This window comes from Bidens hawaiensis, unplaced genomic scaffold (genome assembly GCF_021521415.1).
Source record: "Bidens hawaiensis isolate Kalapana, Puna unplaced genomic scaffold, B.hawaiensis_p1.1 tig00009190_1, whole genome shotgun sequence".
NCBI lineage: Eukaryota > Viridiplantae > Streptophyta > Magnoliopsida > Asterales > Asteraceae > Bidens > Bidens hawaiensis.
The window spans coordinates 265,181-282,181 of record NW_027491677.1 but is presented as its reverse complement, the minus strand read 5'-3'; the positions used below and the strand labels follow the sequence as shown (position 1 = coordinate 282,181).

The 17,001-nt window shown below is 34.4% G+C and overlaps 1 protein-coding gene and 2 non-coding genes across 3 annotated transcripts; 2 read left to right on the top strand and 1 right to left on the bottom strand.

The window, feature by feature from the left end:
* Nucleotides 1-407: 407 nt before the first annotated feature.
* LOC143531526 (glucosidase 2 subunit beta-like) lies at nt 408-7,852 on the bottom strand. The gene is made up of 16 exons (XM_077026802.1): nt 7,683-7,852; nt 7,465-7,593; nt 5,991-6,086; nt 4,888-5,127; nt 4,274-4,470; nt 3,822-3,899; nt 3,659-3,730; nt 2,869-3,172; nt 2,685-2,789; nt 2,509-2,610; nt 2,369-2,426; nt 2,203-2,271; nt 1,978-2,065; nt 1,601-1,662; nt 817-868; nt 408-707 (listed from the first exon to the last, which is right to left on the bottom strand). The coding sequence occupies exons 1-16, from the start codon at nt 7,783-7,785 to the stop codon at nt 657-659; spliced, it is 1,806 nt and encodes a 601-aa protein (XP_076882917.1). The 5' UTR covers nt 7,786-7,852; the 3' UTR covers nt 408-656.
* A 7,039-nt stretch (nt 7,853-14,891) lies between these two features.
* Nucleotides 14,892-14,971, top strand: LOC143531558 (small nucleolar RNA R12). Its single transcript, XR_013135040.1, has one exon. It is a non-coding gene; the product is annotated as a small nucleolar RNA R12 (small nucleolar RNA).
* A 104-nt stretch (nt 14,972-15,075) lies between these two features.
* LOC143531557 (small nucleolar RNA SNORD24) lies at nt 15,076-15,161 on the top strand. Its single transcript, XR_013135039.1, has one exon. It is a non-coding gene; the product is annotated as a small nucleolar RNA SNORD24 (small nucleolar RNA).
* Nucleotides 15,162-17,001: the final 1,840 nt, after the last annotated feature.

The window sequence follows — 17,001 nt, the reverse complement described above, 5'->3', positions numbered from 1 at the left end:
CCTTCATAGCCAACAGTTTAGGTTACAAATGGTTTCAGTTTTTTTGATAAAACCGATTTTGCGTAACATATTCGAAAGCTATTGCGCGTTGTAGTGGGGACCCGATGAAAACTTGGTCGGTATTTGTTCAATTTGTTACGGTACAAATTTTGTGGTCATAGTTTCTAAATTTTTTTTTGTCAAAGGTGAGAGTCTAAAAGTTTGTGAGTAAAAATTGAAAATCAAAAGTTTTATTGTAAAAGTTTTGTGACTAAAGTTGAAAGCTATATTGACAGTAATGTTTTATTCTTGAAGCATCACAAACACGTGAAGTACCTAACATGTACGTCCGTTTGTATCCATATCTTGTCTTACCGAACAGACATAAATGAACACAAACAAGAAAATACATTCGTTTCTGTTTCATGAAACACGAGGACAACTGTAATCTTTTGTAAGTCGTGTATATTAAACTAAAACAAGCACGGGGTGTTGGTTTGTTATATTACTCGTTAACGTTTCTATTTTATCTTGTACCTATAAAATGTCCTTGCTTACAAGCCTCACCCCTCCATGTTTCACTCGACACGGTGTCCACTACATTGCCTGCCAAAAACTACGTTGATCATCGAATGTACATCAAGTAACACTTTAAACCATCACATGTTAAACAAGATTCAAAGCTCGTCATGAAAAGGCGCTTGCTTGTTTACTTCATCTTCTAGCTCCTGAAACATTTTCGGTTACCCCAAACTGATTAGAAGATTTGATCAAGTTAAATTTAACTAAATAAATTAATTTATATTAAATTTTAACGCTTATAGCAGATTACAATACCTTGAGTTTTCGTTCTAGGCAAAGAGCCGGGGTGGTTAATGTTGCTGTGTATCTGCCATGAAAATACTGATTTAGAATCTAGAGAAAACCACGCCTCGTGGTTGGATTGTTTATCGGACAATGGTAATAATCAGGAAATAATAATATTAGATACAGAAATAAAAAGAAAATGGTAAAATAAATGGCAGAAAATGGGACATAATAATCCAAGGTCATGTAACTGTATTTTAATACTTTGACGCTATACAAATATCATTGATGTGCTATTCAGACACCAGTGGCGTGTCATACGGCCCATATGGTAGGACGAGAAAGTAGTCATACAAAAAGGTCATACGGGCCGTATAATTTTTTTCTTCCAAGGAAATGACTAATGCGACCACTGGCAAAGCACACAGACCATATGACCTGGTCCACACACTCTCATACAGCCCATATGACAACATACAGCCTGCATGATTGAAAGGGTCATACGACCGGCGTGATTGGGAGAAAAAGGTCATATGTCCCGTATGATATGGAGAAAAAGGTCATGCGTCCAGTGTGATAGGGAGAAAAAAGTCACACGGCCCGTATGATGTGATAGGCAAGTTGGTGTATTGATAGCATGATCCTGTTAATAACACAGGCTCCTAAATCATTTGTCAAAAATATAAGATTATTTATAGATGTAATATAGCTTTTACTATCATATTTAACATATTAACTATTTATAAAAGAATTTGGACAACATGCAAGCCACATCCAATACGTTATGCAAGAAAACAAAAAGAGGGGGGCTTACTCGCAACGACTTGGTTCATCTATGTCGGCAACCTCGACTTTCAATCCACATCTTAATCTGACCTGCCATATGTGGATAAAAGACCAGATAAATGACTGTTCTGAAACTAAATAAACATGATATAACAAACATAAAGGTGTTTAACGATTATTTGGATTTTGACAATTAAGTGGTTGGGTAACAAGTCAAAACATCTATTTTTAATGTGTCGGTCGGTTGACCTAGAACACACTTGGTCCAAAATTTAATACATTAAAAATACACTTTTGACCAACCTAATGACAAGTAAATGGGTTAAAACCGCCACAAATACAGACACTTTGTGGTCAGAAAATCTTAACATGAACTAGTATCACACGATGAAGTTTAATTAATACCTTTAAACTTCTATCAGGACCATTCCAGCAATTGTCACCGTTTGAAAAGAGCATTACATTATATGACTCCTCAAACTTCTCCCATTTCCTGTACATTAGATGGAGGATTAAAGATTAGTAATTGAAAATTCAAGAAATATTCACAAAACTGCAACCTAAATGGGTCAACCCGGCCCGGCTCCACCCATACTAAAACCAACCCGTTTCAACCGTGTTTTAACTTACCCCAAACTTGTTGTACTGTACCCTTCCTCCTGAGTGGCTTGTTTAAAAGGGCGAACTTTGTAAACATATCTGGAATGCAACGAACAAAAAACAGGAACAGATTTAGATCAATATGGAAAAAAATGAAAACAAAAAAAATAAACGGAAGAAGGTGCAAAGGTTGTACTTGTTCTGTTTGCTTTCAAAACATTGGCCAAATAACGAGTAGAGTTCCTTTTCCGGTCCTGCAAAGTCAAGCACGTGTCATAGAATACGAATTGATAAAATTCTATTATATTCTAAAAATAGATTTTTTTAAAAAAATACCAAAATCATTCCCTAGCTTCTTTGTTAAGCGAGATACCCTCGATTTTAGTTTAGATAACTTTGTGCTGGCCTCATTATATTCTTTTTGTACGTTTTCAGCTTCTGCATAACATACAAACAAATATAAATTTAGAAAAACTCAGCTATATTTAAATATTAAAAGATCACAGTTTTACCAGATATGTTGACTGGAGTCTGAAATGGATTGACAGTGACCAGGACATTCTTCACAGTTCTTTGAATCTTCTCAAACCATGATGGGCTGCTTTCGGTTTCCACATCTAGAAATTATTATTGTGTTAATTATTATTACAAAACCAATAATATAAATATTTTTCACATGTACAAATAAGTGCATACCTAGCATGTCCATGTCATCATCGGGGTCGTAGTTGTATGAAGAACTTGAATCATCATGAGCTTCATCTCCAACACCATCCATGTGAGCCTCAGTGTCATCATCATTATCATCATGTTGATGATCTTCATCAGTTTCAGTGTCATATCCATTATTTTCTTCATCATGGACATTAACAGATGTCTCGTAATCATTCTTAGCATCATGATTATGCTGATCTGTCTTTTTTCCAGTCCATCGTGAACCAATTTCACGTCCCAAATCTTCCCTTGATAATGAATCAATGTCTTTGGTTGAATCTTCTCCCTGAGCAAATATCCAATTGTGACTTAATAAGGTTGTAAGGGAATAGAATGATATGATAGTTTACTATTTCATGCATTCAAAAAATTGTGATTTAAGGCGATGACCTAACTTTGCCGGTTTTCATGTGGCATGTCAGTAAAAACAGTCAACACGGTCAAAACTTACCACAACTTACCTGCCATGTTATCTATTCTAAGTTTCTACCTGGTGATCGGGTGAGATTACCTTAAATTTAAAAAAAAAAAAGAAGTTGATTACCTTAAATCACAACTGAAAGTATGATGATTTTTTCTGTCCTAAAATAAGTTGTTACCTTTTTTATGCATTTACCTATCTAAATATGGAATCTCATATGAGTTAAAAATATCTAAGAGAAATTCAGTAACTTCAATGCTTTTCAAGTTGTCATTTTTTCTGAATAACTAACATAGATAGATCTAAACAATTGTTATGATTGCTTGAAATTTTATAAAATATTAAAAGTACCTTACTTCCGAGCTCAGTATTAGGTTCAGATCCATGAACAACTTCAGACACTTCCTCGTCCTTCGGATCATGCTATGTAGAAAAATGCAAAAACATTTGAAACGAGAAATTAGCTCACATGAAAGATACTAAATGGGAATTTAAACTTGTATTATATATTCACCTTTTCTCCATTATCAAGTGATGCATCAGCATTCTGTACCGCTTCAGCTGCCCGTTCAGCAGGATCTTCCTTTGAGTTCTAATAAAAGAAATTGAGTATGAGAAGTAGAAGATAATGTGGGGTAGACTACCACATATATAAACTAATAAACATCAAATGATGCAAGAACCATACACTAACGAATATAGCCTGCTAACCAAGATTTGAAAAATAGATTATTATTGAAATGATACTTCTTTTTTAATGGTATATGGCATGCTAATTGTTTACAGAAAGATTTTAAATAATTTTAACAAAGAGGCTTTCAGGTCAACCTGTTTTGCCCCATTACGGTAATACCCAACCCGTTTGCCACCTCTATTATACACAGTTGGATTAGTGTAAGAAACATCTAATTATCACAAAGATGTGTTCAGATTGTGAAAACTTTAAGTTTGCAGGGTTACTCCAACCTGGCTCGAAAGAGAGTCATCAAGAATTACGGCTTCATCGTGATTATTTTTCACAGGCTCTTGTTCTTCAACATCAATTTTTTCTTCACCTTTGTTTTCCTTTGATTCAGTTTCTTCGGCTTCCTTTTTCTGCTTTTCCTCTTTTTCTTTCTGGATGCGTTCTTTCTCAACTGCCTTATCTATTCGTTCCTTGTGCTCTAGAGAAATGGTGACACGAAAACATATCATAATTAATATAACCTTATAATATATATGAATAACATATGTAACAATCTCTAAACAATATGGGTGGCAATTCCAAACCATGAAATAGTGAAGGGGTCGATTTGAGCTATGTGATATCTCCAACAGGTAAAAAATAAATATTAGCCAAATATGAAAGTAGTCCAATCGAACCAGGTTAAAGATCACCCAAATATTATTTTAACTACAGACGATCTGCTAGATCATTTATAATAATATTCAACACAACACGTTTATATAAAAAAAGGACAAAAGTGTGTTGGGCCAATCATAAAAAACATGTTAAAATTACCACCTCTAGTATGAATGGAAAAGCCTATTTGAAAACAATTACAGATAACAGATGATTTTTAAAAAAAAAAAAAAAATACCCTTAAGTTGTTGAACAATCCCCTTGAGAATTTTCTCTTCATTCTTCAGCTTTGACAGCTCAGCCTCATCTTTTGCTGCTGAGACTTTTGCTTGTTCAACTTCATGCTTTCTTATGGCAACACCCTCCCGAAATAATGCAATCTTTTCCATTAATTTATCTCTGGCCGCTTTTCCAGCCTCCCAACACGTGTTGTTGCACCTGGTTTTGCCATCATACTCGTCACTTCCATCACAGCAATCTGTTCGATAAAACCAAGTTAAATTTGTTGGTAGTGATGAGATATAAAGACTGTATTATGAAATTTTCACTGACCAACAGTATATATTATATTTGAATCATGAAATATCAAATAAAGATCAATGTGGTCAGAAATAAAGATATTAACTGCATTTCTGTCTCTGGATGGGATTCATTATATAATGTATACAAACAGATTTTTGACAATATGCCATGAAATTCTAATGCTTTAATTTGTCACACCATATTATCAAAGAGAACTGAACATAAGTGAGAACAGCAGGGTAATACATAGGAAACATGTCAGTAAAGGACTAAGGATCCTTACAAACATGTCATATGACAGTGATCAAAGCCTACTAGTTGTCAAGTACACAAGTTGAACGGTAAAAATAGCAAGGGATGAACCTAACGAATAAACTGCTATAATCAGCACACTGATTACATCTTTTATGGAGGACACTAAGGAGTCGTTGGTTTTAGGGTTTACAAAGGCAAATAACTCCTTGTTAGGTGAACGTCTACATGCTGCACGTGACAAGAAAACCTTTGATTTCGGTTCAATGATAATCAGTTCTGTTTAGCAGTTACATTATGAGATTTTTTTATTCTTTTGAATCAAAAAGAAAGCAGGATTTTATATGTGCAATGGATGATTCTCACCATGGTCTATCCTAAACTTCAAAATTCAATGTCCCATTGCTATGTTAGGCAGATATAGTTTGTTTGTTTGTTTGTTTGTTTGTTTTAATAGAAAAAACATAATGCTCACTTACGAGTATAAACCTCAGAAAATAGGGATTGCAGTTTCTTACATGTGACATCATGAAAATTTGTAAGTATAAATGTATAGTCATCACTTACCACATATACCATCATTAATCCTAGACGAAAATATAGTAAGAGCCTTATGTCCAGCATTTCTGCAATAGAATTTCCCAGTAGGACATGCTGATGTTCCTGCAAAGCCAAATATACCATTATGTTAAGATAACTGCATTACTTTCAACTCGGTCAAGTTGCATTCAAATGGTATTAAAATGCGCCATACACACTGGTCAAACAAATCAATCCAATAACACTAACGTATCGAACAGAAAACACTCTTATTAAAGTTTATATCTATCAATAGGCCTGTAAACAAACCAAACGAACACGAACACTTAATTGGACAAATATTTGTGTACATGTTCGTGTTTGTTTATGTGTTTTCGTTTAAAATCTAAACGAACAGTTCACGAACATAACTGAACAAAGACAAGCGAATATATTATGAACCAATGTAAACAAATACAAAAAAAAATGAACATGAATAAACGAACAAACGAAACGAAACATGTGTTCATGTTCGTTCGTTTATTAAATGAACGAACATAAAAGAACCTCCCGCCGAACAGTTCACTAAACGTAAAGGTTTAGTTCACGAAACGTTTCGTTCACAGGCCTATCTATCTATCAAATCAAACAATAAATAAATCAATTTAAGTCCAAAACAAAGGCAAAATGCAATCACTAATTCACTATATGAGAATCATTTCATTTCATGTATCTACAACTTCAATTCATAACATAATAACTAATAATAACAAACTAATTAACCACAACCTGATTCATTGGTTCCGTCAAAGCAATCGCAGAAATCGTTCAACACAAACGAACAAAAAAAAATGTGTTCATGATCGTTCGTTTACTAAATAAACGAACATAAACAAACTTACTTCCCACCGAACAGTCCACTAAACATTCGGTTCGTTTACAGGCCTATCTACAACTTCAATTCACAACAATAACTAATAATAACTGAGTAATAAACCACAACCTGGTTCATCGGTTCCATCAAAGCAATTGCAGAAATCGTTCAACACAAATGAACATAAACGAACGTTCACGAACATAAACGAACTTCCCACCGAACAGTCCACTAAACATTCGGTTCGTTTACGTGCCTAATCACTATCAAATTAAACAAAAGCAAAATGCAATAATCACTAATCCACTATATAAGAATCATTTCATTTCATTTCATTTCATGTGATAACAACTTCAATTCACAATACTAACTTATAATAACAAACTAATAAACCACAACCTAGTTCATCAATGCCGTCAAAGCAATCGCAAAAATCATTCAACACAAACAGACATAAACGAACGTTCACGAACATAAACGAACAAACAAAAAAATGTGTTCATGTCAATTCGTTTACTGTCCACTAAACATAAACGAGCTTCCTGCCGAACCGTCCACTAAACATTCGGTTCGTTTGCAAGCCTATCTATAACATAAATTCATAACAATAACTAATAATAAATTAATAACAAACTAATAAACCGCAACCTGGTTCATCGGTTCCGTCAAAGCAATCGCAGAAATCGTCATTCAGCTGCGCCTTCGTAAACGCTCTAGATCCGTCTCTACATTTAACCGTTCCTGAACTAGTCCATAATCCTTTGTAATACTTCTCATCTAATAACACTAACAATTAATAATAATAATAATAATAATAATAATAATAATAATAATAATAATAATAATAATAAAAATAATAATCGGACCTTCCGGTGCAACTCCGAGCAGATCGTTGGATGAAATTGAAATTGATGAAATTAAAATGACGATGAATGTGAATGTGAAGACTGATGCGTTAATCTTCTTCATTTTGAGCTTCTGATAACACTAATTGTGGCCTGACTATTGATAATAATATACATGAAATTGAAATTAAACGTAATGACTGTTGAGTGTTAAACGATGATGCAGTAGAACGACGTCGTGATTTGACGGTTTTATTTTTATCTCGTTGAGCTTTTTTCGAGAGAGCCGAGGAGCCAAGGGTGGTGGGTTCGAGCTTGAGCTTGAAATTAGACGAGGAAGTTCAGCTAAGCTTTAGGTTGGTTTTGATGTTAAATGAGCCTGGGCTGTTCACGAGTCGAGTCAGGGTTGTTTCGAGCTCGGACTCAAAATTAAACGGGGCAACTCAACTAAAGCTCTAGCTTGATTTTGAAGTTAAACGAGATTAAGATCGAGCCAACGAGCCGAGCCATGATCGAGCCAAGCCTAGGTCGATTTTGGCTCGATAACAAAAATGAGCCAACTCACCTCAGGATGTTTCAAATCAAGCATTTTTAGTTAAATTTATTCGAGCTTTTATCGAGCGAGCCTCGAGCTTTTTGAACAGCCCTAATTATGAGCCTAAGATCGAGACAATGAGCCGAGCTTGGGATGGGTTTGGGTCGGTTACAAAAATAAGCAAACTTGGACCAGGTTGTTTTGAAATCAAGTTTTTGTAGCTTGTTTTATTCGAGCTTTTGTCGAGCAAGACGCAAGCTTTTTAAGTGGCCCTAACTAGGGGTGTTCACGGTCTGGTTTTTACGATTTTCGGGTTAAACCACGGACCAAACCGTTCGTAACGGTTTTTAGTTATTGCAAACCATAACCAAACCGTAAAACTTTTGAATCGAACCAAACCATTACACGGTTTGGGCCTTTCGGGTTTTTAGACAAATTGTTCGACATAAAGTATGATATATTTATAGTAAAGTTGTCAATAATTTGCAAATATCAAAAATATTTAAACAATATGTTCACGATCTAAGTTTAAACACAAGTTGCTTGAAACACACATCAAAATAACTATGTTACCAGACTTCATTATGCCAAAATACATCAAAAGTTAACGGTTTGGCTTAGCACATTTTCTAATTCAATGCAAGTATGCAGTTAATATATATTATTATATACATTACTAAATCTAGTTTAACAATATATTCATATATAATCTAAAATATTTTAAGAAATTAAATATAATTAAATTATACAATACGGTCCTGTTTTATACGGTTGGTTTTGGAGGTAACCCCTAACCGGGCCCGGCCCACTAAGGTTAAGGTTTCATGATGGTGGCTTTGGAGTTCTCTATATAAAGGACCTTCATATCTCATGTGAAAATATCCTCTCTTGGACTCTTTCGTCCTCTACTACATTTGTGTGTCTGAAAAAAAGAGAAAACTTTTAGCAGTCACCTCCATTCCCCCGTTTTCCATGGCAGGTCTCGAGCAACCGGAGAAGAAGATTGAGGTGCGAGTTTGTTCATGTTCAAAACCTGAGAACATCCATCCGACCCAGGAGGGGTGAGATTTCATGTTTCTTCACTGACAAAACTGAACTAGTTTTTGGTAATATATATATTCTAAAAGGTAACTACCACAAACCGCAAATAAATGTTCCTTTCAGTTGCAGTGCTTGGATTTTGGTAAAAATACTATTATTAGCACAATAACACAAAAAAAAAAGAAAAAAACATTAATAATAATCTGATTCAAAATATCTTTAACATTCATATATTCATATAAACGAAACATATATCAACACTAAACGAATCAAAGAACAAACGAATTAAAACACTAAATGAATCAAAGAAATGAATCAAATAATAGACCAAACGGAGAACTAGTTCTTCGGCTTTTTCGGGCAATCCAATGAGTTAAATCCATAAATGGATTTAAAGAAACCCACCTCGACCCATGCATGGCCGCCATCGCCCCACTCAATTCCCCAGGAATTATTTATACGCACGCTTAGCCTTAAAGGATTAGTTGAGATGGTGTACACATCAACGATGACGACAGTAAGGGAGTCTACAAAATAAGGTGAAACATGGGCACAAAAAGGTGATCGTTTATCGGATGCCTGCCCGAGTTTTGACGGACATGTTTCGACCTGAAAACGTTTTAACCGAAGCCCATTTTGACATGAAGCCTTTCGATCTAAACCCATCCCGACATCCTGTTTCTCGCCCAATCCTTCATCCTGAAGAATATGGTCATCATCTCGGCGATTGCTAGCGCAAGACATATTAATTCTTCTCCCTGGTTGCGAACCCTTATCGACATGTGCTCACAGGATGCTTCGTAGCCTCGCAGAAGAATACTACAAATTAAAAAAGAAAAGATAACGATGATCTGAAAACGCAAAGGATCGATGATCAAGAAATAAAGAATTAAGGAGAGTCAAAGTGAACTTACTTCACGCCGGTTCGTTGTGGCTCTCCACTTGCGGCCATCATGGTTTCAACAGAATTAGTCGATCAAGAAGGCTGGCTAGGGTATGATGATGGTATGAAGAACGTACATAAAATTGAAATCAAGTAGTGAAAGAGAGAATAAGTAAGTTGATATGGAATGTTGGGTATGCATATATATATACACACACAAATATTTGTACGTTATAAAATCCTGTTATTTTTTCAAAAGATTTGGTTTTTGTATATGCGTGTCTTAATATTACTTATACATATGCATATTACACACACACTTATTCAAACCTAGTGTTTAAAAGGACGGTTCAAATTCACCGCCTCATTTTTTTTAGTAATTAACATCGGTTCGTAAGCTTTAATATGTTTATATTATCATGTTTTTACATCGTTGTGCGGAGAAATCCTTTCAACCCCCCTCTTATAGCCATTATTCGCCAAAAACGATATACTACTACTAAAAAAAAACATGTCAATTCAATAGAAAACTAACACGAACATGCATTCGAACAAAAAATATAAGCACTTGCCTCTCGAGTACTCTCGTTCCCATTTTCATCAAAACCACATCATCCTCGGAAGCAGCCTCTAGATTTTGATAATCGATGCCAAAACATGAACATATTTTACAATAGAACGAGATAAAATACTCATCACAACGCATTAATGTCTCGGGAGTAGGCGTCTTCCGTGAGCGAACAATATTCATAATCTCAAAAACGACGTCCGAAGGTAGTTTGGTTTTAAAATCAAACTCATTCTCAACCGGGTAAACCAAAGGGGTATAACCAGACACATTATATTTAGGCCAGGCCTTCGCAAAAAATGAGTTGCAACACGCAACAAGGGAGGCGGCATTGTCCCGGTCGCTACACAATTAATTAAAAACTTATAAATAAATAAATATTAATTATATATTAATGCATAATTATAACATACTATTTCCAGCCAACGGGCAGATGAGAATAGAAGTAGTCGTAAAAGAAATTAATTTTTTTCTCGGCTCTTGTTAAATCATCTAAGGACGAGCTGTTAACCGCTTCCTTAACCAACATATATAAATGATATGGAGTACGATCGGGAGTGGTCCCAGGAGCGTAAACCCCGATTTGAAATGGTCTGGTGTACCTCAGCACTCAGCAGCCCGCCTTCGGGGTTATAAATTTTCCTAGGCGCAAACTAAACAATGTACAAAAGCGCGATTATTAATTCGTACATCGTACTAGCTAGATAAAAAAAACTCGAAATCATGAGTTCGATAACCAATCTTACCTCTTGATCTTGACTGTTCTTCCTCTTATTAGCTAACCTCTCACTTTTCATCGAAAACAAATGATCATGAGAAATCAATATTAAAAAAAAAAAAGAAAACTTGCATTCAATGATTTAATATAAAATTATATAAATTACTTACAGATTCTTCTTCTTATTATCAACTGATGCTGCTGACCTCTTACTGTTCACCAAAAACAATAATATAATAAAAGTTACGTAGGATTGTAAACGAACCGAACGAACACGAACACATATTAATGTGTTCGTGTTCGTTTGTTTAAATTCTAAATGAACAATTCACGAATGCAAATGAACATAACTAAATAAATATAAACGGACATAAATGAACATATATGAACAAATGTAAATGAGCACTAAACAAACATTTAAACGGACATAAATGAACATAAATAACGAATATAAATGAACGAACGAAACATGTGTTCATGTCCGTACGTTTATTAAATAAACAAACTTTCCGTTGCAGAACGGTTCACGAATAGTTTACACAGGCGTACAATTACGTACCGCTTCTTCTTCCTTAGTATGCAACACTTACAAGCCATGATGCCAAACTCTAATTAATCAATAATCACTAATTATCACAAATGGTGGGATATATATATGAAGAAGGATAAATCCTAATCAGTAATTAGTTACAAGCGTTTTTTTTAAATGATGCCCCCCCCCCCCCCAAATAAAAAAAAAAAAAAATAGGCCATTGTGTAAAATATGGGCTGGCACGTAATTACTAAAAAGGGTAGAATGGGCATATTATTAATATTATTATTATTTATAATAATTAAAGTTAAGGATTTTTAGACAAAAAGGAATACTTTAGGCATGATCTATATACCTAAACCTCTCAGAGGACATGGTTGAGGATATGAATTCTTGGAGAAGTAGAATTAAAGTTAAGGATTTTTAGGGAGAAATGAATACTTTAGGGCGCCTATTTACCTTGTGCTGGTCGCACACAATAATGGTATTTTCTTTTCATATATATATATATATATATATTATTATTTGTATTATTATTATTATTTACTGTTAAACTTTGATTTTCTTATATTGCCTCAAACATATGTATTCTAGAGCTAGGGGCGGACCCACATAGTTCCTATCGGGGTCCCAGGACACCAATGTTTTTTAAAAATTACTTAGAGACGATATATTAAATTTTGCAAGGACCCCATAAAAATTAATATTTGGAACCCATACTATTAAGTCTGAACTAGTCTAGTGGAAAGTCCCTTGTTTTTTCTTTGAGAGGTTGCAGGTTCAAGCCTCACCATGTCCAGTTTTTGTTGTTTTTTTAATATTCTAGTCAATATTAGTTATTTAGTTAGGGTATTTGTGTTTTTTCTTTAGTTTATCCCATATAACCATTATCACTTTAGTTTATCTCATATAACCATTATCACCATGCAACATATATAATGACAACATGAGTTTTACATATACTTAAATTATTTATCTTGTGTATGTATATTATAATTAATCATTTATTTGTGTAAGAGTTAGTTTTCATGTCTTGGTTATTCATGTAAGACCATATATATATAGCTTACGCTTATGTTTTTCGGGTATGAATAAAAATGAATTAAAAGTGTATGTTCTATCTAGTTTCTAATCTATATTCTTTCTACTTACTCGTTTCCGATGATACCATATTTTCGTGTTTTATTATGTTCCTCCTCTCGACCCGACCCGAATAACGACCGACCCAAAAATTTTGTAAACCGGAAAAATTGGGACCCCATTGACAAAAAATCCTGGGTCCGCCACTGTCTAGAGCTGGGGGTCTCTCTGGAAGCCACCTCTTTATCAATTTGGATACGGTGTGCCTACATCCCACCCTCCCCAGACCCTACCTATAGCTTTGCTGTTTGTGGGACTTCACTGGGTATGATTGATTATTATTTATTATTTATGGTTGTGTTATATTGTCGTGTGCTTTTTATGTATTTAAACCTTCATTTTGTTTTGTAATGTGTTGTTATATGTTTCAATGTCATACACCAGTAGAGGCGATAATATTCGGTAATGGTGTCGAGTTTTTCTTATTCGGTTCTTACCCCATATGTCGAGATGATGTGCCTAAGAATGGTAACTCGCATGCTCCGAATATGCATTTACTAGCTTTGACATGGTACCAATAGGATTCGAGCACGTGGAATACGTAGTATCGCAATTAATGTTGGTAATGAAGGTCCCAGGGCCATGAGGCACTATAGACGAGGATATCATCAAAGAAAACGTACCCGTCGAAAAAGGTTTGTTCATTGCGGCTTGAAACGTTGAGAGTGCATTAGTTAGGCCGAACGACATGACCAAGAACTCGTAGCGACCATCAATAGTCTGAAAAAACGTTTTACATATATCTTATGGGCTACTAGAATTTGATGATAGCCTGCCCGTATGTTTACTTTGAAAAAAAAAACGTCGATCTATGTGGTTTGTCTAACAATTCATTGATAGTGGGAAGAGAAAAACGGTCGCGTAATTAAGGATGCTTGTAGTGACGAACTTGTTGAGTTGTTCACCCATCAAGACGCATTCGTTACCTTTCACTTTGAACATGATTATTGGAAATGAAAAGTCCGCCGCTATTGGTCCGAGCAAACTTAGCCATTGGATGCCAAGTACATTATTACTTTTAGACTTCTATGTATTAATTAGTTTCATATTACACAGACAAGGTCTAGCCAAGATTTGACTTGTTTAAGGTACTACACCAACTTAATTTGAGCCTTAGTGTCACGTACAAAATATTTGAAGATCGAGATGCTTGATTTGTGTTGAAATGCTCGGGTTTGTTTGATTGTCCTGAACTTCATCGGGCACGGCCTCAGCGGAAAGGAGGCGTATATGCCTAATTGTGCTTGCACGACAAACTCAACGATGGTAGCGAGCTGTTGTTGCTCACCTGATGAGTCCAAGGCATGACGGAACCAACAAACCCTGATCATAAGTGGATTGATTGGCTGGCCTTCGGGTGCCACACGAAGTTTGAGAACATAACTCACTCTCATTAGGCTCGTTTAAAGATTTTCTCAAAATATATAAAAATAACCAAAAACATAAATTAATTAATGAACGGTAAACGGGCCAAGTTTGAGCTTTAAAAAAAAGAGATCGAGTCAGCTTGGCTCGTTTACACCCCTAATATGAATCTTGTATCTTTGATGTGATGGACCTTGATGTACCAAATGTTTAACTAAAGCCCATAAAACAACAATCCGGTCCATTAATAATTAGGGTTTCCATAGCCATGTCATACTCATAACCACAACTACTATATATTTATATGTCGCCTAACAAGTACAATATGCTTATACTTGTCTCATCTATGTTCGGATGTTCCAAGGTTTTCTATGTTCCAAGGTTTTCTTGTTCTTTTTACTTAGTTTAATCTGTACTTTTTTTTTACATTATATTTGTTATAATGGTAATGAGGATGATGAAAAAATCAGACGGATTCCCAATGATTTTACAGTATGATTATACAACCAGCTACTTCTTCTGACTCATTATCAGCTAAATAGTTGTTTATATATATATATATATATATATATATATATATATATATATATATTTGAATATTAGTAAGTTTGTTATGTAATACATTTAAGTGATACCAGTGATGTAAGAATGATATTTGCTACTCTTGATGAGTTTAGGCTCACTTGATGAATTATTATCCACCAAGATCTCTGAGGTATCCTTAATATTTAATAAGATGAGTAAAGTTTTTCTCTATTAAAATTATACCTTAAAACCTTTAATTTTGTGAGTTTTAAGAGATTATTGGTATTTTATTATTTATTTATTTATTTTCAGAAGCTTATGTTTTATGTATTTACAAACAGTAATTTTAAAGGTTTAACCAAAACGTAAATAAGAGCGTTTTTATCTCTTATGTTATTATGTTTGGGTGTTTTTGCTGTGAGTATTAGGGGGTGTTTGGCCTAGCTTTTATTTTTTTACTTATACTTATATTATAAAGTAAGCTTATAGCTTATTTTCTATTATTTGATAAGCTCTTTTTAAGTGTTTGAATTAGCTTATCTTCAACAAGTTAATTATGTGTCTTAATAAGTTGTTAAATCTACAATTTTTTAATTTATTAGAGCAATAAGTTGTTTCAATAATTAATTCATCACCAATTGAGGGCAAATAAGTAACTTACAACCTTATACAAATAAACTTCTTTAAATAAGCTAAAAAACCATCTTCACATAAGCTTCTTCAAATGAGCTTATATAAGCTCATAAGCATAAGCTTAAAAGGCTAAAACAAACACTAAGTTGAGCTTATTTTGTAAAAAAAGCTAAAAAAGCTATAAGCTTGGTTAAAAAAGCTAGGCCAAACACCCCCTTAGTATTGTACAAACTATAGTTTTAAATTTGAGGACATATTGATCTATATAATGATCTAAAATTTAATTTGTTAGAGGTAGTCAAATAGAAACTTTTGGGTTGTTTTCAGGGTATAGAACTAGTTAATTTTTAACCAAATGGATATTTGGCTTGCTATGTGATGTGTTGTTAATAATTTGTTATACCGTGTATGTGTTTGATTAACGAATAATGTCATGTTTTGAACCGCTGTCTTGAAACTTAAACCTATTGCGGTCTTGTCTTTATCCTTCGCCACGGAGTACTTCTCTTATGAACTCTTTGACTTACTATTTAAATACTCCGTGATTTACCATTCAAAATAAATAATATTTGTGTTGGAACTAATGATAAATCTAACAAATTTGATTAATCAAGCAAAAAACATTTGGTGTAGTTTTTATTGGCTAAATAAGGGTTTAAATGTTTTATGTTAGCTTGCCATTAGATGTTTTATAACATTATCATAGTCTTAGCATAATGGCGTACAAGAAGGTTTACTATCTAGGGTGCCACCCCCATGGAAAATGGTTTTTAAGGTTTATAAAATTGTGATTTGTAAGTACTTAAAGTTAGAAATGAAGTGATAGTGTAGGATTGGCTGGTGCAACACTACATTAGCAGTGCACGTGAGAGTTCCTCTCCTAACTCAAAAGAGTCGTTAATGGATGAATTAATGTCATACAGCTCATATAAAGTCACTTGATATGTGACCACCTAGAAGTAGAGGAGGCATAATGCAAACTTATGCGGAGAAATTAGTGGTTTAAAAAGGATGGGTGATTTGAAAATCTTGGTAGTCATGTGGACCCTTACTTTGAAACAATGCATGTTAGTCAGGTAGTCAGGTACTTGAGTAGGAGAAAAAACTAACAATGGGTCGAATCACTACATCGAATCAAAAGTTTGGTCTTGGAGACTTCCATTAAATATTTTATTACCCTACTAAAAAATCGGATCAATAGTTATTTCCGGACGTCACCCCCGGGGCCCGTTCGGGCTGACGGTGAACATACCCCTTTAGCCGTAGTAGCAAAAATTTCGAACGAGCCGCGGGAAAGCTTTAGAGACATCAAATTGATCCGATTTTTTAGTGGGGTCATAAAACATTCGATGCAGGTCCCCAGGAACGAAAATATGGTCATTTTGGGTGAATAGCCCCAT

Excerpts from the sequence above, each read along its gene's own strand:
- LOC143531526 (XM_077026802.1), bottom strand. The coding sequence starts at position 7,785 with ATGAAGAAGATTAACGCATCAGTCTTCACATTCACATTCATCGTCATT. Across the intron at positions 7,594-7,682 it reads GCTCGGAGTTGCACCGGAAG|ATGAGAAGTATTACAAAGGA; the intron begins GTCCGATTATTA and ends TAGTGTTATTAG. Across the intron at positions 4,471-4,887 it reads GATTGTTCAACAACTTAAGG|AGCACAAGGAACGAATAGAT; the intron begins GTATTTTTTTTT and ends CCATTTCTCTAG.